This window comes from Echinops telfairi, unplaced genomic scaffold (genome assembly GCF_000313985.2).
Source record: "Echinops telfairi isolate 266 unplaced genomic scaffold, ASM31398v2 ScPeMD7_70;HRSCAF=299, whole genome shotgun sequence".
Taxonomy (NCBI): Eukaryota; Metazoa; Chordata; class Mammalia; order Afrosoricida; family Tenrecidae; genus Echinops; species Echinops telfairi.
Window position 1 is genome coordinate 30,381,696 of NW_022103968.1, and position 25,473 is coordinate 30,407,168.

Below are 25,473 nucleotides of genomic sequence, written 5' to 3' on the forward strand. Positions count from 1 at the left end.
TTCGTTAGCTCAGCTCAGGACTCGGGACATGCCACCTGGAGCCCAGGTAAAGGCAGCAGGCTCACAATCTCTTGGAGCTACGTTGCAATAGAGAGACTAGCCTGTCCCTGAATTGGGTCTCTCCTGAGGCTCCAGGTGGACCTTCTGCTCCTGCTTTGAGTGCTTCTGTCTGGACTCCGTATGTTGCGAAGTTAAGGCTCAGGCCTTGAGTCCCAGAGCTCTTCCTCGCCCACCTCCAGGGTGGGTCTGTCCCTGGTAAGGGCCCTGCTTTGCCCAAGGTGGACAGAGGAGGGGGGGGTGAGGGAGGTCCTGGGAGGACAGAAGCCCAAGAGCCCTAGAAGCTTAAAACATGTGGGCCAAGAGGCTGTGGGCCCTGAGTAGACCCAGGGAGGGCGCATGGCCACCCTCCGACCTGCCTCTGACCAAGAGCAGGGTAAGAGATAGGATAGTTCAAGCCTTTGCTGGGAGGCGTGTTGATGGTATTGGTTGACCCCATTGGCTAGGTTGAACCCACCTGGGTGATGCCATGAGCCTGGGCCTAGTTTGGACTGCTCAGGTGTACCTCCCACCTGGCGGGGGGTGGGGGACTTTGAGTGTGAGCATGCTCAGTTTGGGGGTCCTCATAGGCTCCAATGGTCACCTGATTTTCTTCCAACCTCCTCTAGGGGGGGCCTTTGCAGGCATGGGAGGGACAACCCCCTTGTCCCTGAATCTACCTGCCTAACAGACACTGGGTGCCTAACGATCAGGAAAGGTGGGAGAGGGGGTTGTATGCTCTCACCACACTTACTCAATCTGTATGCTGAGCAAACCATCCAAGAACCGGAACCGTAGAAAGGAAAACGCCGCCTGGGAATCGGAGGCGGCTCATGAACCACCTGCAGTGTGCCCATGACCCCGCCTTACTTGCCGAAAGCGAAGAGGTCTTGAAGTACTTAACCGGTGATCACACCTCAAAAAAACAGAAAATAAAAATCCTCACCACTGAGCCAATAAGCAGCTTCATTAATAAAAACAAACAAAAAAGATGGAAGTTGTCGGGCATTTTATTTTACTTGGCTCCACAATCAATGTGCAAGGACGCAGCAGTCAGAGATCAAAAGACCCCACCCATCGCCTGGGGCAAATCTGTGGCTGCACAAGACCTCTTCAAAGTGTGGAAGAGCAAGGCGGTCACTCTGCAGACTGAGATGCGCCTGACTCCAGCCTCGCTGTTTTCAACCACCTCGTTTGCATGTAAAAGCTGGACGATGACTAAGGCAGTGACGACGTTGGGCTCCACCATGGCCTGTCAGAAGAACAAACAAGTCTGTCTCGGAAGAAGTGCACCTAGGACGTTCCTTAGAAGTAGGGCTAACAAGACTCTCTTGTACTTTGAACATAGCATCTGGACAGATCAGGCCCTGGAGACGAACTTCCTGCTTGAACCAAGTAGAGGGTTAGCCAAACAGAGGAAGACCCTGGGTGAGATGGATTGACCCAGGGGCTGCAGCCAGGGGTCAAACACAAGAGGGATTGTGCCGCTGAGCAGGCCCACCAGGCAGCATTTCAGTCTGCTGTACACAGGTGTGATGGGAGCTAACACCAGCAGATGAAAACCTAAGAGCTGCCGTATACGTCAGGCCTGCGGAAGGTCAGGTGCTGTACAGGTAGTGTCCTCCCTACAACGCTACACGGCTGCAACATCCTTTCCGAGTGACCGGTGAAGAAGCTCACCGGTAAAAGAACTCTCTGAGGACCTTGCATTGCCAAGGGCAGCTTTGAGCCCAGGCCTGTCGGCTCCAGTTTGCTCCATGGACTTTTGAGAGCAGCGCTCTTCAAGCTGCAGGCTGCCAGCCATGCAACCGGCAGTGTTTGGAAGCATTTCTTCTTGTCAAGGTTTTCAATGCGGCTGAAAAATCCACCAACCTGCCTTTAAAAATAACACAGAAACTATCAAGATGTTTATCATATGGTTTCTCGCTGACTGCCATCGAGTGGATGCCGACTCATAGCAACCCCATCGGACAGCAGAGGCTCATCCCTGTGTGTTCCCAGGGCTGTAACTATTGACGAGTAGAAAGCCCCATCTTTCTCTGGACTCACAGCTGGTGGTTTTGAACGGCCGACCTTTCAGATCACAGCCCAACAAGTAAATCACTTAGGCCAGGCCTTTCTCCTGCAGAGCAGCTGGGTGGGTGTGAAGTGCCAACCTTTCAGTGAACAGGTGAGTGCTTAGCCTTTGCTCCTTACACATGGTGAGTGCTATTATAAGTTCATGGAGCTTTTGTTGCTGTGAAAGCCTTTGACAGGCAGGGTGTGTGCCAGTCCTGGTGTAAAATGTCTTTCTTCCTGTAAGTCACGTTCAAAGAGGTTCAGAAAAACTCCACTTTAGAGATGCCTTTAATGCTTGCCGGCTGGCTGGCTGGCCTCTCAAATTCTGGGAAGCTCTAGCAAGAAAAGACCAAGCTCAGTTGGCTCTGTCCTGAAGAAATCCACCTGTGGGTCCCTGCAGCTCTCCTCCTGACAGAAGTTAGCCAAACCAACAGCCGGGCTTCTCTTCCAGTCAACCCTGGGCTGGGGTTAGTGCTCAGAGAACCTGGTCACCCCTGGCATCTGCATGACTCAGGGTGGTCTTCTCTCACCAAGGACAAGCATGCACTAAGGGTCACAGACAAGACCTGGCTCCAGTTCCCTGCCAACTATGAGGACTTATGCTTGGTGGGCTCACCCCCAAACACTTGTTTCCTTAACTTAAGGGTCTGAGACCACCTGACTTGAAATCTGCTTTGTGAGAGATCAGATTCCAGCACCCCACCTCTGACTGGCTGGCCAGACTGACTGGGGAAAGTGGAATTTGCACACTGCTGGCAAGCCTATCCCTTCCAACCATCTATTGGTGGAACATGGGATCCGCAGCCAGAAACTCTAGCAGCACAACACTGTGTGGTCCTGCACCATCCACATAGTTCTTCGTGTGCTTCAGCCCATTGTTGCAGCCATTGTGACAATCCATCTCTGATGGCTGTGTAGGTCCGGGAAGATTAGAGAAACAAATTCATGGACACTCATGTGAATAAGAAAGAGCTTTATATCGAAGAGTAATTGTACATTAAGAAAACATCCCAGCCCAGTCCAGTTCAAGTCCATAAGTCTGATATTAGCCCACATGTCCAATATCAATCTATAAATTCCTCTTCAGACTCACACAACATATGCAATGATGCTGAATGCAGAAAGATCACTGGCCAGTGGATGGAAAGTCTTGTAGATCCAGTGGCGGTGGAAGCATCATCTTAGCACTGACAGAGGTCTCCACATGGCTCCATGTGTCTTGAGTCAGCAGGGATTTCTGGCAGGTACTGAGCAAGTGTTCCGCTGCTTCCAGTAAGCCATTTATCTCCTTAGTGCCTCCAAATGAGGTCATCAATTTGTGACCTGATTGACAGGCTAACCTCCACCCCTTCACTCTTAATATTCTCAGATTGACAACAGAGTATGTGACTACCACAATCTCTTTCCTCTTTCTTGCTGCCCTTCTACTTTCCCAAGCATAATGTCCTTCTCCAGAGACTGAGCTCTCCTGACAACATGTCCAAACTATGAGACAAAGTCTCATCCTCCTCGCCTCTTCGGGCTGTGCTTCTTCCAAGACAGATGTTTGTCAACTAGGGCTCAACAGAAGACAAATCGATATGAACAACGCTTTCTTAGGCACTGTGGTCTCGTGTGTACCACACCTGGGCAAAGCAAGCCACACTCGACAGCCAACATCCCCTCAACTGCGCTCAGCTGGCTGGCTGCTCATTAAATGCCCTGGGACCGGCTCATTCTGGGCCAGGGACGTCCTGCACACTGGTGCCAGCCTCCCTACTGAGGGGCATGATGTTCCCCCAGTCATAGCCGTTATTCATTCCCGCGTGATAGGAGCAGGGCAATGCAAAGCATCGTGGGATAGCGCCATCTAGGGACAGTTTGTTTCTCTTCGCCCTCCCTCCAGCATAGAGCCACTATCCACACCTGGGTGCTGGGTCTTTTTTCAAGGCGGGTCAGAATCCAGGGTTTTCTGATCCTTCAGAGCCTGGGCGCTCCATGGGTGGAGCGGCAGCCTTTACCAGCATGAGTGTAGGGTAAGGTGACCAGACGTCCCGCTTTTGGCAGGACAGTCCCGCTTTTTGGCGTTTTAAAGTCCCGATTTTTGGAAAGAATGCACGACAAGCTAGGGAACGGTCTGTTTGGTCCATATAGACCAAATTTTTATCAAGAACCCGCCCCCCGGTCAATGGTGTCCCGCTTTAAATCTGGTCACCTCAGTGTAGGGATGACGTCTGGGGGCTGTCAGAGGAGTCATCCAGTGTCCGCTGCCTGGCCAGGATCTCCATGGGTTTGGGGACAGGGGTGGGTGGCCATGCTCCTCAAGGACTGTGCCTGCCCACTGACCAGTCTCCTTCTCTCTCTTCCCTGTCTCGTTGCAGGACACAACGGGCTGGTAGCTGTGAGTACCACCTCCTCCCTGGGCCCTTCGTCACTGCTCTGGACAAGTGGCTCTCAGCAGCTTGGGGGGTGGGGTGGGGTGGGGGGGTGGAGAAGGGCAGGGTGAGCTCAGCAGGTGGCAAGACCACCCCCCCTGATGCTAACTATTGGCTGATCCAGTGCATGTCCACAGCCAATTAAGGGGGGAGGAGAGTTTGGGGGGACCCATTCTACCACTTTCCTTTAATGCACTGGGATTAATTAATTGCCCTCTCTCCCAGAAAGTCAGGGGATTTTCAGAAGCAAGATGATGAGATGGTGGCAAAGGGCATACTGGCATAACCTGGGAGACACGTTGGGGGAAACCCTCTGACTCGGCACAGTGGGCGGCCCTTCTGAATAGGGCCCACCATCCCCCGGCCATGGACCGACCTAGAGTGTCCAGCAGCTCTACCATCCAAAGTGTCCCCCAGCCAGCAGAGAGGCAGGGACTCTCCCTCCAACACAGCTGGCCTGAAGCTGAGCTGGGCCACAGCTGCTCTCGCCTGTTCCTCAGCGTGCATCCTCGTACCCCTAGCGGGCCAGAGCACGTGCCAGAGGGTCTCGGAGCGCAACCAACAAGCCTGGGTCACCTTCCAGGAGCAGTGCCTGCTCTGGAATCTCAGAGGAGAGGGACTCGCGGGAGCAATGTGGGGTTGCTGAGGGGCGTAGGTGACATCTTGGCACTTTTTTTTTTACCCAATTATTAATTTTACTTGAAGATGTGACAGGGATAGTTAGGCAACTCAAGCGATCAGTAATTTACAACATTGATTCTGTATTGATATAAACACGGGTTCATCTCTCAGCAATGCCCCCGTCTCTATAAAGGTTAAGGGACAGCATTTAGCCTCACTGAACCTCAGCAAACTGAGACGGATAACACCAGCCTCGCCAAGTTGTTGCGAAGGTTACAGGTAATTGCCTTCAGGAACCAGGCACACCAAGCTTGACTCCAAGGGTACCTCTTAGTATTGGAAGTTTCCAGCAAGGGGAAAAGACCACCAGGAGCACGCTCACATGTGCCCGCTGCCATTGGGTCAATGCCGACTCACAGTGAGTCTTCAGGGCAGAGTAGAACTGGCCCCTGTGAGTTTCCAAGATTGTATCAGTTAGTGGGATAAGTAGAAAGCCCCATCTTCCTCCCGAGGAGCAGCTGGTGGTTTCAAACTGCCGACCTTTCCATTCGCAGCCCAACTCATAACCACGACACCACCAGTGCTCCTACCAGTAACACACTTGGTTCATTTTGGCCAAGGCAGGCAGGGAGGGTTTCTTACTGTGTGGGTGGCACCGAGAGGCCTGCGTGCTGTGAGTACACAGACAAATTTGTGGGCAAAGCTTTGCTATGTCTCATGTTATCACGGATGCAGAGTAACCTTGCCTGAGGCCGGTGTTCTGTGGGATGGTGGAAACTTCCAATAATGATCAGAGCAACCCCTTGTGGAAAGCTTGCTGTGCCTGGTCCTTGTCTGGAGGGAGAGCCGCCTGGCTGTCCTCTGAGTGCCAAGCAAACTTCTCAATGCCAGGGCTCTGTTTTCTATCTCAGCGCGAAACCTTAGGAGTTCATCAAGTTCAGGTTCCAACCAACGATCCAAGGTTCACCATCTGGGTTCGACGCCCAGCCTTCCTTCTCCCTGAGCCTTAGTTTCTCCAAGCTGTACAACGGGGTGGCTCACAATGGCTCCCTGCAGGATGGGTGAGGGGGTCCAGTGAGATGACGCCCACATGACATCTGGCACATACGAGTTGCCAAATGAATGATTTTCAAAATTTTGACATCTGAACTGCACCCTCCCTGGTGTCCCACTGGTATGGACGGCAGTGGAGGAGGACCAGCATTTAAGATCTGAGGAGTCCCAAGTTTATTTCAACAAATGTGTTGATAATGCCATAAAAGTGCCTGTATCATTTGTTCCCCAAATAGCATGGTTATAATCGGAGCTTCATTTATTGAGCTGAAGTTAATTTTCGCCATCCATCCATTTACTCTTTGATCCATCCGTCCATCCACCCATCCCTTCACACATCTGTCTATCTAGGGACTTGCTTGGTTGATCCTCACAGTGGCCCTATGAAGTGGGTAGAGTAGGTACTATTATGATCAACCCCATTTTTGCACATGAGGAAATGGAGACAAGGTGGATTGGGCACAGGACCACCCCAGCAGAAGGAGGTGTGAGGATTGGCACCGGCGTGATCTGGCTCAGCGCCCACAAGCTCAGCTTCACTGAACTCTCTGTGACAATGGCATCCGGGGACAGGGTGAATAGGAGGCAGTGTAAGTCAGAGAAGCACCTGCCTGCTTAAGCAGAGGGAGGTCACCTTCAGCTGGGGAGTGGAGGGGCGGGACCAGTCAGCTCTTGAGGCACATCTTCAAAGGCATCAAAGGAAGCCTGGTAGCATCATGGGCTGTGCGCTGGGCTGCCAGTCTCAAGGTCATCAGTTTGAAACTACCAGCCTCTCTGTGGGAGAAAGAGGACGCTTTCTACTCCTGCAAAGATTTGCAGCCTCATAAACCCACAGAGGCAGTTCTACTCTCTCCTGTAGGATTGCAATGACTTGGAATCGGCAGTGGGTTGGGGGTTAGAAGGCTTCTGGGAAGAGGGAGGATTTAAGGACAGTGTTCCCAGAGGGTGGACCGCACACTGTCCCTGTAGTGAGAACCCTGGAGCTGGATCCAGAGGGTTGAAGGGAAGGCTCGGTGTGTCCCTCCCTAGGCAGCCTACCTGCAGAGACTGGGGCTGCGCACGGTGGTCTTCGAGAGGCGCCACATCATTGGGGGTGCAGCTGTCACTGAGGAGATCGTGCCAGGTGAGCCCCGAGGGTGGTCAGGGTGGTCACCACTGGCTGCCCCTAGTGACCGGCTCCCTCTGACTTGATTCCAGGGTATAAGTTCTCCCGTGCATCCTACCTCCTCAGCCTGCTGAGACCCCAGATTTACACAGACCTGGAGCTGAAGGTAGACCCCTCCCCCCAACATACAGCCCCAAGGGAATGGGGCGGGGGTGGGGTGGGGGGAGGGGGGGGAGGGACTGCTGGACCTTGCCCGGGGAGGGTGAGCCCCTGCACCCATGGTCTCTCGGGAAGGTTTGCCCACCCACATGGTTTCCTTGGTGTGTTTTCAGAGATTCAACGAGGTCCCAGTATCCTAAAAGCTGGGAAGGGAAACTCGGGTCTTTTGCCAAGGCCGGGCCCACCTTCCTACCCAGCTGCACTTGGCTGGGGCTGAACGGCCTCTCCCTTAAAGGGCACAGGGCTCCCAGCTCAGCCCTCTCAGCACCTCTTCCCGGGAGCCTTCTCCGGCCCTGGTCGCTACCTGCCTGCACCCTCGGACAGTTGAGTTTGCAAAGCTGCTTTAAGACACCAGCCTCATTCTGACCTCTGATGCTATTCTGTTGGGTCTCTGTACTCAGCCTGCCGGGGCACTTCCTCTTCTGGATCCTGGGCTCTGTTGAGGAGACGCCGAGAGCTCTCTGTCTGCCCTTGGCTTAGTTCCAAATAGCTTCACCTTTGTCCCCATCGTTGCCCCACCATTGCCCGTACCCTTCCAGTTTCCTTCCACCTCTCGCTGCCTCTCTTAGACTCCAGCACCACCTTCCTAGCCAACTTTGCATCTACCTGCTCTGCCTCACCTGACTCTCAGAGAACGAGCTCTTCCGTGCCGCCGGCTCCACCAGCGCTGCGGCGGCGGCGGCGGCGTTGTCTGCTGATACTTTAAGTGAGCACTTGCTAGGACACTCGTCACTGCTCAGAGCCCTCTGTTGGCTCTCCCTGAGTCCTGCAGAGACGTCCTCTGACCTAAGGCCACTCCAGCCACGGAGACACACGGAGGGAGGAAGAAAGGTTGCCCAGCCACCAGGACTGGGTGAGGTCCAGGCCAGGCCAAGGGGGGGGGGGTCAGGGGTCCTCAGTTCATACCAGACCGCGACTGAAGGCAGTTTGCAGAACTCATGCAAACGTAGCAGCAGGTGTGTGGAACACCATAGACCCTCCTTTGCACGAGCCCAACTCATGAAAACGATGAATCCCGAGACAGAGCTGGGACAGGATTGGTCTCTTTATTAAACAGACTCAGTATGTGTGTCACGGGGCTCCAAGAGAATTGGGTCTGGTTTGACCTCTGACCCCGGGCTGCATTGGTAGGAGCAGGGCGGTAAAGTCCAGGGAGAAAGCAGTCCCTTGCGAGGTGCACACAGGTAACCCATCCGGAGAAGGGGCACCTTCTAACAGGACATGGCTGGCTGGAGGGCATCTAGCATGTTCTGCTTCCAAAGCAGTAATTAAGAGGGCCTGTTGGCTGGCGTCGCACCTCGGGCTAAGAGTGTTCATGCTCTTTTGCTTGATCCTCCCCCCGACCCTGTGAGACAAACACGGTTAATAGCTCTATTTTATGAGGAGCAAACTGAGGTGAAACGTTCACATGGGTGGAAACATGACAGCGGATTTCAGCCAAGTCTGGCTGATCGCGGCTCCTCCTTCCGGAGCCATGACAAGCTGCCCCAGGCACTGCGGTAGTGCTTGGTAGCCAGCACTGGGCAGTTCACAGTGGACACGGCCATCCCTCCACCACAGCGCCCACCACAGCTCCAGGCTGGGCAGAGCCCAGCCAATGGCCCTTTCGTGATAGCTGGTGAGGTTGTGCTTGATCATCGCAGTGCGGGGCATAGGTTGCTGTGGCTTTGAGGTGCCATCGATAATGACCCTGTCCATGCACAGCGCAGTCCTGCGCCACCCTCACATTTCTTCCCGAGTGCTAATGCTTGAGCCTGTTGCTGCTGCAGTGCCGATCCACCTCGTGAAGGGGCTTCCTCTTTTTCCACTGCCCTTCTATTTTATCCCCATGGTCAGCAGTTTGAAACCACCAGCAGCTCCTCGGGAGAAAGACTGGGCTTTCTACTCCCATGCACAGTTACAGTCTCAGAACCCACAGGGTCGCTGTGAGTCAGCATTGACTGCATGTCCCTGTGTTGGGCTTGGTTTGGTTTTCTGCATTACCAAGCATGTTATTCTTCTCCAGGGACTGGTCTCTCCTGACGATGTGTCCAAAGTATGTGAGACAGACTGTCACCATCCTTGTCTCTAAGGAGCACGGTGGTGCTTCTTCTAAGACATCCTGTTGGCTGTGCCGTGCCTTTAGCCCTCTGTGGTACTTCCAATCTTCTTCTCCAGCACCGCAATTCAAATGTATCCATTCTTTTTGGTCTTCTCTATTCGATGCCCAACTTTCACAGGCATATGAGACAACTGAAAAGACCATGGCTTGGGTCAGGCACACCTTAGTCCTCAAAGTAGCATCCTTGCTTTTCACCACTCTAAAGAGGTCTTTCTAGGGCAACAGATTTACCCAGTGCAACTTCAACCTTTTCTCCATTTATGATGACGTTCCCTACTGGTCCAGTTGTGAGGATTTGGGTCTTTACATTGAGTTGTACTCCATACTGAAGGCTGCCATCATTAATCTTCATCAGCAAGTGCTTCAAGCCCTCCTCACTTTTAGCAAGCAAGGTTTCATCGTCTGCATATTGCTGGTTGTTAATAAGCTGTCCTCCCACACTGATAGTATATTCTTCTTGCTCTGTGTACAAATTGAATAAGTATGATGAGAGGATGCAGCCTGACACACACCTTTCCTGACTTTAAATCATGCGGTGTGCCCTTGTTCTATTTCCACCACCGCCTCTTGATCCATGTACAGGTTCCGCATGAGCACAATGAAGGGTTCTGGAATTCCCATTCTTCTCTAGGTTATCCATAGCTTGTTATGGTCCACACAGTCCAGTGCCTTGGCACAGTCAATGAAACACAAGTAAACATCTTTCTGGTTTTCTCTGCTTTGAGAGAAGATCGATCTGACATCAGCAGTGATAGCCAGGTGCATAGTAAAGCTCAAAAAAAATCTCACTGCCTTCAAAGTAGAACGGCCCTGTGGGTTTCTGAGACTATCACTCTTTACTGGAATAGACAGCCTCCTCTTTCTCCCAGGCACGTAGTCAGAGCTGCATTATTGGCAGCTGTTGTGACTCCTGAGTGAAAACTGGATGCCCCTCTGACTTAGAATCAGAGGAGCCTGCCATCTTGGGATTAGAAGGCACTGGAGCCCCCGCCCCCTGCCACACACACTCTGTCCATTGTTTAGGATCACCTCACAAATGCCCAATGCATGGTGATCCTGCCCAGCTAGCATGCACTGGATTTGGGGACAGTGCAACTATGATCACTGAAAACGTTCATTTCCCCTGCTTCCTACAAGGTCTGTCTACTCCCAGATCCTGTTTCTGTCCTTGTCGGGCACAGAAGCCAAACTGAGCCAACCCACGTGTCACAGCAGACCTGCTCCCCAGGCTCCCCTGGTTCTGGTCCTTCCTCTGCATCACCCCTCAGGGGACTTGAACCCCCAACCTTCGTGGGGTTAGTGGTTGAACCCAAACCATTCACACCACCCAGCAGTCCACCTATAGCACAGTACCAATTATTGATTGATTATTGATTGATCGCTGAGATCTATCCTAGTGAAGTTGGATGTTGGGGAAGGAGCCCTGTTGGCACAGTGGCTGTGCATCAGGTCACTAACTACAAGGTCAGCGGTTCGAAACCACCAACCTTTCTTGGGAGAAAGACAACGCTTTCTATTCCCATAGAGAGTTACAGTCTGGGAAATACAGAGGCAGTTCTACCCTGTTTTGCAGGGTTGCTATGAGTCGGCATGGAATCCCTGGCATCGGGTTTGGTTGGAGATGTTGGGAATGCATCAGGGGAGCAAATAGACAAAGCTCCTGACCCCATAGAGCTGCCCCGCCATGTGGGAGAGACATCAACATAGGTTGTCATGCCAGTGGTGCTCTGCGCTCTGAAGTCCCTGGCCAGAGCGTGCTGGGGGAAGGGCTGCCGGGAAAGGGCTCTGATGAAAAGGCATTTGAGCAGAGACCCCGTGGAAGCGAGGGAGTGGACCACGTGTGGAAAGGACTCATCAGATGACGATAGAGTGTTCAGTTACTGGTGGAGTTAGCTGGCCTCTTGTGCCTTTGAAAACGGTGGATGTGCAAGTCCTGCGAGCTAGTAAAATCCTGTGTATATCAAATCCTATTTTAAATTCATGGCAAGAATCTCCCTGTAGAGTGACCCCGAGGTAAAGGGTCGGCAAAGTGAACATGTTTTTCTTTTCTTTGCGATGTGAATAATGTGTCTCCCTTGAAAGTACAGATTTTCAAATAACCGTGGCTCTGTTGCGTCTTCCTGAGTTTCAATTCATTCTTGCTGAAGTGGTGGAGTGATGGGCTGGTACCTAAGAGCCAGGGCTGTGGCTTTGCAGGGCGGTGGTCCGGAAGCCCACCCTCCACCTCGCGTGGCCTTGGCGGCTTCCGAGGCTGCGCCTTGGGTTCTGCATTGTCGCAGTAGGGACAGTCACACGCATCTCCCAGAACAGGATGAGGTGTACCGTTGGGTGATGGCTGAGAGACGGTTAGCTGATGCCTGGAATGCCGTGAGTGTTGTGCGCCAACCGTGACATTGCACTGCGTGGTCTATTGCAGGGAGCCTGACAAGAGGGCTTTTTTTGCAAATGTCTATTTTTGAAAAGAACCAGGACTGCATGACTTGGGAACCTGCACACCAGCTCCCAATTGGTCACCTGCCTGGAGAAGGGCTGAGGGCAGAGCACAGCCCACCCCCCCCACTCCCACCCATGTACCACCTCCCAAAACAATTGCTAGGGAGGCGATTCTGACTCGGAGCAAATCTGCCCCCTGGGGGGTCCGAGGCTGTCAGTCTTCACAGGAGGACATTGTCCCAGCTTTCTTCCACTGAGCCACTGGTGGCTCGAATTGCTGATCTGGCAGTCAGCAGCCCAACATGTAACCAACCCACAGCACCACCAGAGGCCGCAGGTGCCTTAACACGTTGCCTGTGCTGTTTGTGTCTGGCAGAAACATGGGCTGAGGCTGCATCTTCGAGACCCGTACTCCTTCACCCCCATGCTAGAAGAAGGCACCGGGGGCAAGGGGCCCAGGTCCCTTCTGCTGGGCACAGACATGGCAGAAAACCAGCAGCAGATTGCCCAGTTCTCCCAGAAGGATGCCCAGGTAAGGAAAGCAACCAATAACTCCCCCTCGCCCCTCATCAGCCCGGAGATGGCACTCAAAGGGACATGGGCCTAGTTGGAATTGTCATGGGACACGAGGGTCCAGTTTGTGCTAACGGTTGGTTTCAGGCACTGCCAAGGGAAGGGGACACAGGTGACTGCTGAGGACCAGGCACCAGGGGTCATCCAGGTTGCACGCCTTCACTCAGGGACCCCTGTGAGGTTGGCCTCCCCGGGTGACTGTCAGAAGGGGGTCCCACCAGCGTGCCCTTACTACGTGCGCTGTATATTCCTTCTGCGTTCAGAAAGAAAGCCAAGTGGTCTTCGATATTCACATAAATAAAGAGGGAAGGGAGATGAGAGGTATTTAAGAAGAGAATGAATTGGATCGGAAACATAGGACCAAGAGCTGCAGCAAATGTTCCCTCCACTTGGCACCAGGCCCCCTGGCAACTCAGGACACAGCAGGGGCATAATGTGTGCGGTCCTGCGGGAAGGAGGGCTACGCATGCGAAGGAGCTTGTATGCCAGGGAATCTGTTCAGTTGCTTTGGCTCAATGAAGCACTGCGTGGCACAAAGCCATAGCTCACTGTATTTCTCCCGCTTAACCAATCAAAGGTCTATGGCAACCCGGCCTGCAATGGGTCTGTGGGCATCCTTTTGCCAAAGTGACACGTGCCCACTTTGTGTCAGAGGGTCTTAGGTTAGCTGTCCTCCGCAATATATCAAGCTTTTCCACGAGGTGATTGCCTAGCTGATCAACTGCAATGGAGTGCCAACGTAACTTTTACATGCAGTGGGGAAGCCCGATCCCCATGTGACCGGCCTTTTCGCCACATTGATGTGACCGCCGTTGTCCGCGATGGAACACCTGTCTCTGAGGTCCGCTCTTCACAGGCCTGGTGGGATCGGTTTCATAGATACAGAAAGATCTAGGGATGGCTGCTTCTCACAGCACACCTCAGCACGGCCTTAAGACAAAACGTGGGGGAGACATTTTTTTATTATTATAAGAACCAAGTGTACCCACCCCAACCACCCATCTGTCCGTTTGGCAGCCTGTGGTTTTACAGGGCGCTGGGATGCTGGAAGCTAGGCCAGCAGGATTGCCCCTGGGATACAGGTTTCATCAGAGCTGGTACCTCAAGACAGACTAGGAAGAAAGGCCTGGTGATCCACCGGTCAATTAACCAAGGAAAACCCTACGGACTGCAATGGCATGTGGTCCAATATGGTGGTGGAAGATGCACCCTGTAGCTTGGAAGGCCTACAAATCAGACAGTGGCTGCAGCAATGGGCTGAAGCTGTCCGAGAACTGTGACACTTACACAGTCCAGGACCTGCATCCTCCTACGGTGACTGGGGTCACCGTGAGCAGGCGCCAACTCAACCACTAACCACAAGGTTCACATGATCAACGCTGCTTTGCGGTATTTTCACCTAATTCCGGGAACAACCTCAAGACCCACTGGCACCCACCTCTCTTCAACCAGCCATTTCCAAACCCACCTGGTGCTCAGAACCGCCAAGAGACCACCGCTGTCCTCCCTGTGCCGTGGGATAGGAACCACTCTCTAAATCTTCTTCTCTAAGTCCTGCCGGTCTCAGATTCAGCAAGGCCGGGTCCCTGAGCCTGCAGGCCACTGGCCACACCCTGAGCCCAAGTGACCAGAGGAGCAGGCGGCAAAAGCCACACCTTGGAGTCTGGCTCCCGGCTTCATCCGGACATTGGGTTGTACTAAAAGCACTGGGAGGGCATTTAGCTTCATTTTGCTTCCTCAAATCCACTTCAACCAGACCTTTCCTCTGTGTAGCACTTACTAAAACCCCATGGGTAGATCAAAGCCGGCAAAGGAGCCCTGGTGGGGTAGTGGTTATGGGCTGGGCTGCTAATTGCAAAGTCAGCAGTTCAAAACCACCAGCCACTCCACAGACGAAAGGTGGGCCTTTCTAGCCCTGTAAAAAGTTACGGTCTCGGGAACGCCCAGGCACCTTGTCCTGCAGGGACCCTTGAGTCCGAGTGGACTCGATGGCAGTGAGTTGAGTTGTTGTTGGGTCAAAGCAGTTGACCCAAGTGTCAATCAAAAGCACTGGACTGAGTCAAGGGAGGGGTTTCCACCGGCACCACGGGCACCCACCCCCTGCTCCTGTCACCCATCAAGGGAAGGAAGTGTGGAGTTATCAACCACCAGGCTCAGGAATGATTGGTCTTGGAAGTGGGTTCTGCATGGGAGCCTGTGCAGTGAAGGGGTGCAGACCTCTGCTACCATCTGGTCCTGCTTATGGCAAGAGGGCATGGGAGGCTTGCAGACATGATGGTTCTGGCCTGGGAAGGGGCAGTCAGCACCCTGGGACACGTGGGAAGAGACCTCGTCATTACCAAGAATGGACAGACAGACAGAAGGACATAGAGAGGAAGTTTTCAAATGGCTCTGTGGTTTATCGCAGAGACATACCCCAGGGTACACATCCATTTTCTCTGGGTGATAGTTTGCCCCTGTCCGCCTAACCCCCCACCCCAGGGTAGCACCTTCATCACCCATGATCTCTCTTAGCTCCCCTGACGCATATAGTCCTAGGACCAGGACGACAGCAGAGCCTGGCGGAGCCAGGGCTGGAGAAAAGGCCCAGGAACCCCTTGAAGTCCAGCAGGCCATGTGGAGGTGCCAGGGACCCAAGGGCCTGAGCATGGTATCGTATCCCCTGAGGTCCTGGGCAGTCAGACCTTGACTTGGGACTCTGTTTCAGGCCTTTCCCAGATACGAAGAGTTCATGAATCGCTTGGCATCAGCCATTGACCCTCTGCTGGATGCAGCCCCAGTGGACATCTCGGCCTTCCAGCGTGGCTCCTGGCTGCAAAGGCTCAAGTCCCTGTCCACGCTCAGGCCCCTGCTGCAGGCAGGTGAGTCCAAAGGGCAGGGTTCAAGTACGCTGAGTGACCTCTTGCAGCAGGTTGAACCCATTTGCTCAAGGACTGGCCGCAAGACTGACTCTCCAAGGCATCTAGCCAATGACGACCCACTAGTGGGGGGCTGCAGGACCTCTTGGTTGAGAAGCCCTGGACTTGAGAGTCCTAGAGTAAGCCCTGAGACAAAGGCTTCTGTGCTGCACAAGCACAGGGGTTCTTGTGAAAGTTTGTTGTAACTGCAGGGCACACAGAGGGGAGGGCGCAGGGGAGCAGGGGGACTGGTGCCAGGATGTGTTACTGTGTGGGCAGTTGCTGCTGGACCCTCTGAGAAGCCTTAGGAAATGCATTGCAGGACTATTTTCAGGGAAAGAAAGAGGGTCATGTGTCTCCATGGGGTTGTGTCTCCATGGAGTTCTGTCCCCCACTAGTCAAACGTTGTCCCATGGGGCATGAATTCTCACACATGTAGGTTGCATATCTGTGAGCGTCAAGTGGGCTCCTGGGGTGCCCTTTGCAAAGCCAGAGAAGCCCAGGGAAGTCCTGAAGAGGAGCTTCACACAGGTTTGGCATGAGATGCTCTTGGGTTGGCATCTGTATGAAGCTGGCCAAAGCCTGCATGGAACTAGTCAGCACAGCCATGGCTAGAATAAGAGATAGGGGCTCTAGGATTTGAAGAGAGGTCTTATGAAATCTGGATTCATTGACAAAGGCTTCTCTGATCCATTAGTAATGTCTACCTGGTGGCATAATGGGTTACGTGTCTGACTGCTAACCACAAGGTCAGCAGTTCAAAACCACCAACCACTCCATGGGAGAAAGACGAGGCTTTCTGCTCCCATAGAGATTTACAGCCTTGGAAACCCTGCCACACCCTACCCCCCACCCCCGGACAGTTGTACTCTGTCTCCTAGGGCCGCTGTGCACCACAATCGACTCAATAGCAGCGAGTTTGCTTTGGGCTGGTTTGGGTCATGGGTTTGGGAAGGGAAGTTACAGCCTCTAGTTCAGTGGTTCTCAACTTTCCTAATGCCGCCACCCTGTAATAGAGTTCCTCATGGTGTGGTGACGCCCCAACCATAAAATCATTTTCATTGCTACTTCATCACTGTAATTTTGCGACTCTTATGAATCGGGCAACCCCTGTGAAAGGGCCGTTTGACTCCCCAAAGGGGTCACAACCCACAGGTTGAGAACCGTTGCTCTAGACAGTTACAGAATCCCGTTATATGTGGCCACATTTTTGCCTAACAAATAATGACCAAATCCCAGCAGCTTAGAAAACTCTCCCGTGACTGTGTGGTTTTGCTGGGCTGGGCTGGTCTCCTGCATATGTCTGTGTTGGGGCGACCGGGCTGGAGCAGCCCTGCACCACGGGCCTCTCATCCTCCTCTTGAAGCAGCAGGCCTGTCCAGGGTCAGGCTCGCCTGCTCCTGCCAATGACAGGGCACAGAGGGAAAGACCCAGACACAGGCTCGCACCAAGCCTCTGCGTGCATGGCATCTGATGGCATCTGCAAACATTCCACCAGCCAAGCCAGTGAAGCCTCGTGGCTGGGTGAGCCCAGAGTCAAGGGCAGAGCAGGGCAACCCCCCTGTGGTGGGCAAGGCTACAGAGCCACATGGCAGAATTGCAGGGTTGAATATAGAAGGGGTGAAGAATCTTAGCCCGTGAAATCTACCGCACATGCTAAACACGGATATTGGCTCTCCACTTAACAGGAAAATGCCAATGGAGTGTCATGCCATAAACATTTATCGGGCACTAGTAGGGGCCAGACAAAGTAATCAGTAATACTTTGGACATGTGGTCAGAAGGGGCCAGTCTCTGGAGAAGGACATGATGCTTGCTGAAGTGGAGGGGCAGCAAAGAAAGGAAGGCCCTCAACAAGGTGGACGGACACCGGGGCTGTAACGATGGGCTCAGGTGTAGCAACGATTGTGGGAAACTCCTCCTGGGGCCGGACAGTGTTTCGTTCTGTTGTGCACAGGGTCGCAATGGATCAGAACCGACTCAATGGCACCTGACAACAGCCACGTGGGCCAGACACAAAGCTATGGGCTCTGGGAACATGTCTAGAGGTCGTGGCCTGTGTCCTCAAGGTCTCACTGCCCAGGGCTCTCTGTGATGGTCTGAGTTCGTATCAGAGATGTGAGTAGGCAAGGCTGGCTACCCCCTGGGGTGTGAGATTTACTGGGTTCAAGATAAAGAGATAGAGTATAAGTTCAAACCCTCCCACCAAAAAAAAAATTAAACTAGTTGCCCTCAAACTGATTCCGACGCATGGTGATCCCGTGATTGTGAGTGTGTGTGTGTGTGTGTGTGTGTGTGTGTGTGTGTTGCAGTGTGTGGGGAGAGGGTCGGAACAGAACTGGGTTCCATTGAGCATTGGACGGTGAGTTAGTTAATTGTGCCAGCCTGGCCGATAATCACATGTGGGTCTGGTTGAAAGGCAGAGGGATAAATGGGTGGTGAAGCCTCGCCTTTCTAGTTCTCGGGTCTCTTGTTTTGTGATGGTTGCACCGGGTGCAGCTGCCTTAGCAGTTCCCTGCTTCAGCTTGCAAGATTGACTTCCTACAAGACATCCCCAAGGAGAAGGAAGCTACATGGACCTATCCCGATGCAGCCCTGGGTGCTGGAGCAGCCGTGTGGAGACCCCTGCTAGTGCTGAGATGCTTGTTCGTTCACTGACTCAGCTTTCCTCCTGCAGTCGGCATCATCGCCTCTGTTTTGTGAGGTGGAGGACTTTGTGGACTGGTGTTGGGTTAATGGGTTAATGTTGGACTTGTGGGCTTGGGCAGCATTGGGTTGGGATGTTTTCGTGATGCACCTTTTCTTTACATAAAACTCTCTTATATGTGAGTCGCCGTGGATTTGTTTCTCCAAAGTACCTAGACTAATACAGACGGATACTTTTTCAGACATGGGTTGTCAGGTCTTTCTTCTGCGTCTCTGATGGGTGGGCTTAACTTTGGTCAGGAGCCCAGGATGTTAACCATTTGCACCACCCAGGGACTCACCAGAAATGATGCCCGCAGCTAACCTGTGGCCAGTGCCTGCTACAAACGCTGTACGGATCTCATTCAGTCCCCACGAGGGCCCTAGGACGCAGATGTCATGAGGGCGCTTCAAAGAGGTTGTAGAAACATTCGTTATCTTTGCATGCCATTTCCCCACAGACATTCCGAAGCCCTCCTTGGATGTCTCCCATCTTGTGAGTGAGGAAAATGGCTCGGAGATGTTCAAAGCAAGGCCAAGACTTCCAGCTGGTACCACCTGCATCCATTAGGATAGGCTTCTCCCAGCCTTCCCTCACAGGGACACGATGGGAGTGTCTCCCGAGCGTTGTTGTTATTGCTAGAAGCCATGGAGTCGGTGCTGACCACAGTGACCCATGCACAACCGAACGGCACACTGCCTGGCCCTGCACTATCCCCACAATTATCCCCATGCCCATTGTGGCAACCACGGTGTGTTAGTCTGGGCGGACTAAAGAAACAAATTCATAGACTCTCCTATGTGTATAAGAAAAAGCTTTATATCAAGAGTAATTGTATGTTAAGAAAACATCCCAGCCCAGTCCAGATCAAGTCCATAAGTCTGATATTAGCCCACATTTCTGATATCAATCTATAAAGTCCTCTTCAGACTCACGAAACACACGCAATCACGCCGACTGCAGATCACAAGCCGGTGGGTGGAAAGTCTTGGGAATGGCATGGCAGTGGAAGCATCTCAGCGCTGGCGTGGGTCTCCACATAGCTTCTCCAGCTCCAGGGCTCCGGTTCCATCAGCTTAGCTCCATGTGGCTTGTCAACAAGAATGTCTTGCAGGAAGAGAGTGTGGGTCTGGCCTCCAGTGAGCTATTTATCTCCATTGCGCCTCCAAATGAGGTCATCAAGCTGTGACCTTGATTGACAGGCTAAACGCTACCTCTTCACTCTTAAGAGTCTCAAGTGGGCAGCAGATAATGTAATTGCCACACATGGTGTCAATCCAGCTCCTTCTCTTATGCTGCCCCTCTACTTGACCCAGCATGATGCCCTTCTTTGGGGGCTGGACTCTCCGGACAACATGTCCAAAGTCTGTAAGACGAAGTCTCCCCATTCTCACCTCTAAGGAGCAGTCTGGCCTTTCTTCTTCCACGACAGATGGATTTACCCTTTCAGCAATCCATGGCACTTTTAAGAGTCTTCTCCAGCTCCACAATTCAAATCCATTGATTCTTCTTGAGTCTGCCTAACCCCGTGGAGTAGACCTCTCAGCTTATGTTTCCTCCGTCTTCTCCCTCAGGCCTCACGCTGGGAGCCCAGCTTCCTCAGTACTACCAGGTCCTCACGGCTCCCATTACAAAGGTGAGTGGCTCCAGCCTCAGACAGACAGTATGATGGGGCAGGGGGGGGCACAGATTACACCCACCCAGGCTGCTGAGTCTGTCCCCCTGCTCTTTTGCTGCCCCAGGTGCTAGATCAGTGGTTTGAGTCGGAGCCTCTAAAAGCCACTCTTGCGACGGATGCTGTGATTGGAGCTATGACCAGCCCACACACTCCGGGGAGTGGGTGAGTTGGGGGACAGCAACAGAGAAGGGGTACGAGGGAGCTTCGGGGCCTGCAACAGGGACAGCAGCCTGGCAGCAGTGACCGCAACCGCTCCCATTTATTGAGCTCAGAGCCATGAGCCAGGCACGGAGCCACGCACCCCATGCGCCTCTGGGTCACCCTCGAAGCGGCACGGAGGAGCTATGGTTCAGAGAAGGGAAGCGCCTTGCCTCGAGTCACACAGCAGGTTAAGTAGCAGGAGCCCAGGGCATCTGGTCAAGGATGGTCCTCCTTGGTCACCATTCCGTGATGCTGGCTATCCAGCACCCTGAAGCTGGTCGGTTCTGATTCATGTTGATTCCAAATGAGAGTAGACCTGCTCGCTAGGACTTCCTAGGCTGTCACCCTTCATGGAAGCCGATGGCCAGGCCTTTCCCCTGCAGACCTGCTTAGTGGGTTCAAGCTCCCACCTTCCCAGTAGCCTCGGAGGGCTTCGCCATCGCACCACATGGGCCTTAAGCCTGCCCTCTCTCCCCTCCCACTGTCCTATCCTCTCTGTGCCAACAGCCTCTTCCGGGCCTCCCTCTTCTTCCTTCTGCCTCTCTCTTCTCTTCCTCTCCCCCGAGGCCCTGCTGCCTTCCCCTCACCCACCTGGGTCCTTTCCCTGGGCAGGGAAAGCTCCAACACTGGGAGCTTCGTGTAAGGACCGGAAGCAGTGTCTTTTTCTGGGGGATGGCGTGCTGGGGGTCCAGGCCAAGAGGGAGCAGTCAGATCCAGCCAGTCCTGCCGCTGGGGTCTGACTTCAGTCAGGAGCCCTTGCAGGGGCTGGAGAGGAGGGGACGCGTGCCTGTGCGGGCGTCCACATGTATGTACGCCTGTGTGTCTGCATGCGAGTGCAGGTTAGGGGGAGGATGCTGCCCGGTGGTGGGCCATTTTCAAGTCAGCGTAGCTTTTCCCTGGAGGGACGAGAGTGCCCCCTGGATGAGGGTTCTCAATGTGCATGAGGCCAGCCTTCGACTCCCCAGAACCATTCAGGGGTGCCAGCTCTGTGATCGCTCAATGTGTGAGGTCTCCCAGCTGTGGGGCCCTCCAGGGATAGAACTGCTGCCCAGGTTGTGAAATGGGCCCTGGCATCCTCCATTTCTCCATGACTCTCTGTCCTGTGCGGGGTACTGGGGATACAGCAGGCCGGGGCGAGAGTCGCAGCATGGGGAGCCAAATCCAAGGGCCGGAGAGGTGGGCTAGGGACCCAGCAGGAGGCGAGCGGTACCCTAAACCCGGTCTAGAAGTCCCCAGAAACCTCCATGAGGAAGAGCTACTTTTTTTCGATCATTTTATTGGGGGCTCATACAACTCATCACAATCCATCCATCCATCCATTGTATGTCAAGCACCTTTGCACATTTGTTGCCATCATCATTCCCGAAACATTTGACCTGAAGGACAAGGAGGGATGGAGAGGCAAGGGCTCCAGGCAGACAGAAGAGAGCAGGCAGAGGCTCGGAGGTGAGAGACGGAGGTCCACTCACGGAGACGGACACGCAGGCAGCAGCCTGGGAGGCTGTCTGGGGAGAGCGGCGATTATCCCGAGGGCAACGGTCAGCTAGGAGGGTTTTGAAAAGCGAAGTGACCAGAGTACAGCTGGGGTTTCTGAAGCTCCAGTGTCTGTGCCAAGAAAGGCCTGCAGCCGGGCAGCGCTCAGTGTCAGGAAGGGAAGTGGGGCCAAGCAGGCCCAGGAGTGGGGAGCGGGGAGCGGCTGCCTCGGCCAGCTCCTGGAAGGCCGAGTTGCAGTCCTCAATTGGCTGTGGGCTGTGTGGGGTGACCAGGAGGCCAGGTTGGCGCCTGGGTTTCTGTTGGCAACCGAAAGTGCCATTCATAGCGATGGGAAGACGAACTGAAGTTGGAGACTGGGAAAGAGGCAGGAAGCACCTTGAAAGATACAAGACAGGGGAGTATTTGCACCACGAGCCCTAGGGGAGATGGACTCCCCCTCCCCCCCCCCACAAGGTCCTGACTCTGATGGTCTCTCCCCAGGTATGTGCTGCTACATCACGTGATGGGGGGCCTGGAGGGGATGCCAGGGGCCTGGGGCTACGTCCAGGGTGGCATGGGTGCCCTCTCAGATGCCATCGCGAGCTCTGCCACAGCGCATGGAGCAAAAATCTTCACTGACAAGGTGACTGTCCCCAGGGACGGGCAGAGGTCCCAGGGCAGACTGGAGTCAAAAGGTCCTGCCTTTCCTGGTGAAGAATGTGGGGCTCGGATTTGAGGGGTGCTGCTGCCTGTGGTGTGAGGCATCACCCCAACCCACTCTGGGGGGTTCTCAGTTCTTCTGTCTGCAGAAGACCACCACCACCCCACCTTTTCCAGTTCTGCAGCCTCCCCAGCCATGTTTGGGTTGATTCCTTGTATTGGGGGTGGGTTCAAGGTGTCCCAACAAGCCGTAGGTAGGCCTTGGCAAGGCTGGTGTGGGGGTGAGGAGGCTGTGAGGGCCTGGCTAAGCCCCCAGGATACAACCAGGGCTCTGGGGCCTCTTCCTGGTGGGCGCAGACGGTGGACAGGGTGCAGGTGAGCAGCAGAGGCCGAGTCCAGGGCGTCGTGCTGCAGGATGGCACGGAGGTGAGGAGCAAAGTGGTGCTGTCCAACGCGTCCCCTCAGATCACCTTCCTGAAGCTGACGCCACAGGTGAGGCCTGGAGGGGGCCAGGGAAGATGGCTGCCAAGACACAGCTGGCAAAGGGGAGGGGCGTGTGAGGGAGAGCCAGGTGTCCATTCGATGGGTGGGAGGGGACTGGGCAGCCCTGGGCATCGGGCCAGGGCCAAGACCTTCCTCCTTTGGAGACGGAAGCCCTTCTCTCTCTTCCACCTGCTGGGCAGGTAGCAAGCAGGAAAGGAACCTCACAGGTGAAAGAAGGGCCCAGAATGGAGAGGCGACTGGGGCCATGTGGTGGGGAATGGGCAGAGCCGGAGCTAGAACTCAAGTGCCACTTTCCCCGGAGTGACAGCTGCCAAGTCAAACCTACAAAGTTAAGCCTCTCCAGCTCCAATCCCTGGTCTGTATTAACGCACGGCTGTCTTAAGACTATGTTACAAACCACCACCGCAACTCCAGACTCCGAGGCCAGGAGCTCTGGCCCTGGATGCTTCCCGATGGGGTGACTGGGGCCTTGGCTCTGTGCCACAGGTCTCTCATCCTCCAGCCAGGTAGTCCGGGGCAAGGCAAGCCCACTCAGTCAAAAAAGTGTTTTCCATGCTTCCATGCATCGAATTTGCTAACGTTGACCAAGCGAGTCTCATTCATGGTGGAGCTGAGTCTGAGTGAGCCGGAGGACACTCCAACGTTAGCCTGCAAACCAGGTGGCGCAGGGAAGGGTTGGATTTGGGACAATGTTTGCAATAGCCTACATCTTCTCTAAGGAGCCCTGGGGGATTGCACATCGGACTGCTACCTGCTAGCTCAGCAGTTCAAAACCCCCAGCCACTTGGAAGGAGAAAAATGAGACCTTCTGCTCCCATAGAGATGTACAGCCCCCGACACCCAAAAGGGCAGCTCTATTTTGTCCAAGGGGGCCTTTCTACTCCCCTTAAGTGTCACAGTGTCAGAAACTCACAAGGGCCTGCCCGATAGGGTCGCTACGAGTTGCCATCGACTCGATGGCAGTGGGCTTGATTTGCTTATAGGGCTACTGGAGCCCTTGTGGCATAGTGGTTACAGATTGGGCGGCTACTTTCAAGGTTAGCAGTTTGAAACCACCAGCCGCTCCTTGAGGGGAAGATGAGGCTTTCTACTCCCATAAGGATTCCAGTCTTGGAAGCTCATGTTGGGAGTTTGACCCTGCCCCACAGGGTCCCCATGAGTCAGAGTGGACTCGGTGGTAATGAGTTGTTCTGTTTGGCTTGGTTTGGGTTTTTATAGGGTCACATGATCCAGAACCCACACGATGGCTGTGATATATATTTTTAGATCCCTGCCCTGTCCCCAAGCTATAAAGCGTATCACGCATGTACTTCCCAACCACTCTTGGGGACAAACAACTTATCCTTTTTTCGAAGTAATTCTAGAAACACGAGTCTACTGAGCTCAGTGCAAAGCATCTTAAGGAATCCTGGCTTTCAAGACGTCCAAGACTAAGTTGGGCAATCAAGACCTCTGAGTGCTGAATGGCAAGGAGACACAGTCCAAACAGAGCAAAAGTCAAACCGATCACCATGAGGCTCCTCCTGTCCCTGGGCAGCCTCCGGTGTGCCAGGGCAGAACCAGGCCCCACAGGGTTTTCAGTGACTGCTGACTGCTTAGGGGGAAGGCAGCCACCAGCCGCTCTTCCCAGCCCTCTCTGAGCAGACTCAGGCTTGCGACCCTCCTGGTAGCAGCTAAGTGTGCCCACTGTTTGCAGTACCTGAGGGCAAAAGGGACAGGGAGCTTCAGCTCCTGGGCATACTGGAAGCAGGAGGAGTGGGGGTGCTCCCAGGGAGGAGGACAGGCAGAGCCAGAGTCACGAGGCATGGCGGTTCCGTGTGGGGGACTTGGGAGGGCTTCCTGGAGGAGGTGGTTCGGGCTGAGCTCTGAAGGATAGAGAGGAGTTCTGCAGTCAGTCAGAGGCTAAGGGACCAGCCTGAGCAGAGGGCTTTTGACAGTAGATTCCCCTTCCAGGAGTGGCTTCCTAAGGAGTTCGTGGGGAGAATCTCTCAGCTGGACACCCAGTCACCTGTCACCAAGATCAACGGTAAGACACACCTGGATTGCAGGTGAGCTGAGTGGCCTCCACCCACTCCATCCCCTGGCCCCCAGCCTGCTCAGCTCTTAGCACCACCACTCCACCCCATGGCAAACAAACACACCGCCACCTGCAACTGCCTCTCAGTCCACCACTTGGGTGAGCCAGGTAAGGGAGTACCTGTGGGGGTGGAGGACACAGTCCCATGACCCTGAGCCTCCTCTTGGATCCCTCAGTGGCTGTAGACAGGCTGCCCAGCTTCCTGGCCTCACCCAACACTCCCGGGGGCCAACCCCTGCCCCATCACCAGTGTTCCATCCATCTCAACTGTGAGGACACCCGCCTCCTGCACCAGGCCTTCGAAGACGCCATGGGTGGCAGCCCTTCCCACAGGTACCTGGGCCCATGGGCTTTTCCCCAGGTCCCCTGCCCTGGCCTCCGGGGCTGTAGGTGTGAGCCCCGAGGGAGCAGCCGGGAGGCCATCCTGACACCCTGCTGTGCTTGGCCGGTTCCCAACAGCCACCAAGCCCACTGCCATTGAGGCTGTTTTCCGTCATTTATCTTGAAATGAGATTTTTTTAAAGTGTAATAATTATAGAAACAGTTGTAATCAATCATGGTGTGGTGTCTAATGGCATGCCCTTTCGGAAAGATTTAAACTCTCATTCTCTACCTTAAAAAGGTGGATGAAGGGAGACGTCGGACAGGGCAAGATATGACAAAATACCCATTTATAAACTATCA

General features: G+C 54.0%; 1 protein-coding gene across 1 annotated transcript in view; it reads left to right on the forward strand.

Moving 5' to 3' along the window:
* PYROXD2 (pyridine nucleotide-disulphide oxidoreductase domain 2) overlaps window positions 1-25,473 on the forward strand; it is a 35,447-nt gene that overhangs the window by 4,546 nt on the left and 5,428 nt on the right. The window contains exons 2-12 of the mRNA XM_004701322.2: window positions 4,455-4,474; window positions 7,212-7,305; window positions 7,380-7,453; window positions 12,417-12,572; window positions 15,321-15,474; window positions 19,771-19,832; window positions 19,939-20,036; window positions 22,050-22,191; window positions 22,566-22,700; window positions 24,666-24,738; window positions 24,966-25,122. Of these exons, the coding sequence (XP_004701379.1) occupies window positions 4,455-4,474; window positions 7,212-7,305; window positions 7,380-7,453; window positions 12,417-12,572; window positions 15,321-15,474; window positions 19,771-19,832; window positions 19,939-20,036; window positions 22,050-22,191; window positions 22,566-22,700; window positions 24,666-24,738; window positions 24,966-25,122 (1,165 nt within the window). The remainder of the gene's footprint in view (window positions 1-4,454; window positions 4,475-7,211; window positions 7,306-7,379; window positions 7,454-12,416; window positions 12,573-15,320; window positions 15,475-19,770; window positions 19,833-19,938; window positions 20,037-22,049; window positions 22,192-22,565; window positions 22,701-24,665; window positions 24,739-24,965; window positions 25,123-25,473) is intronic.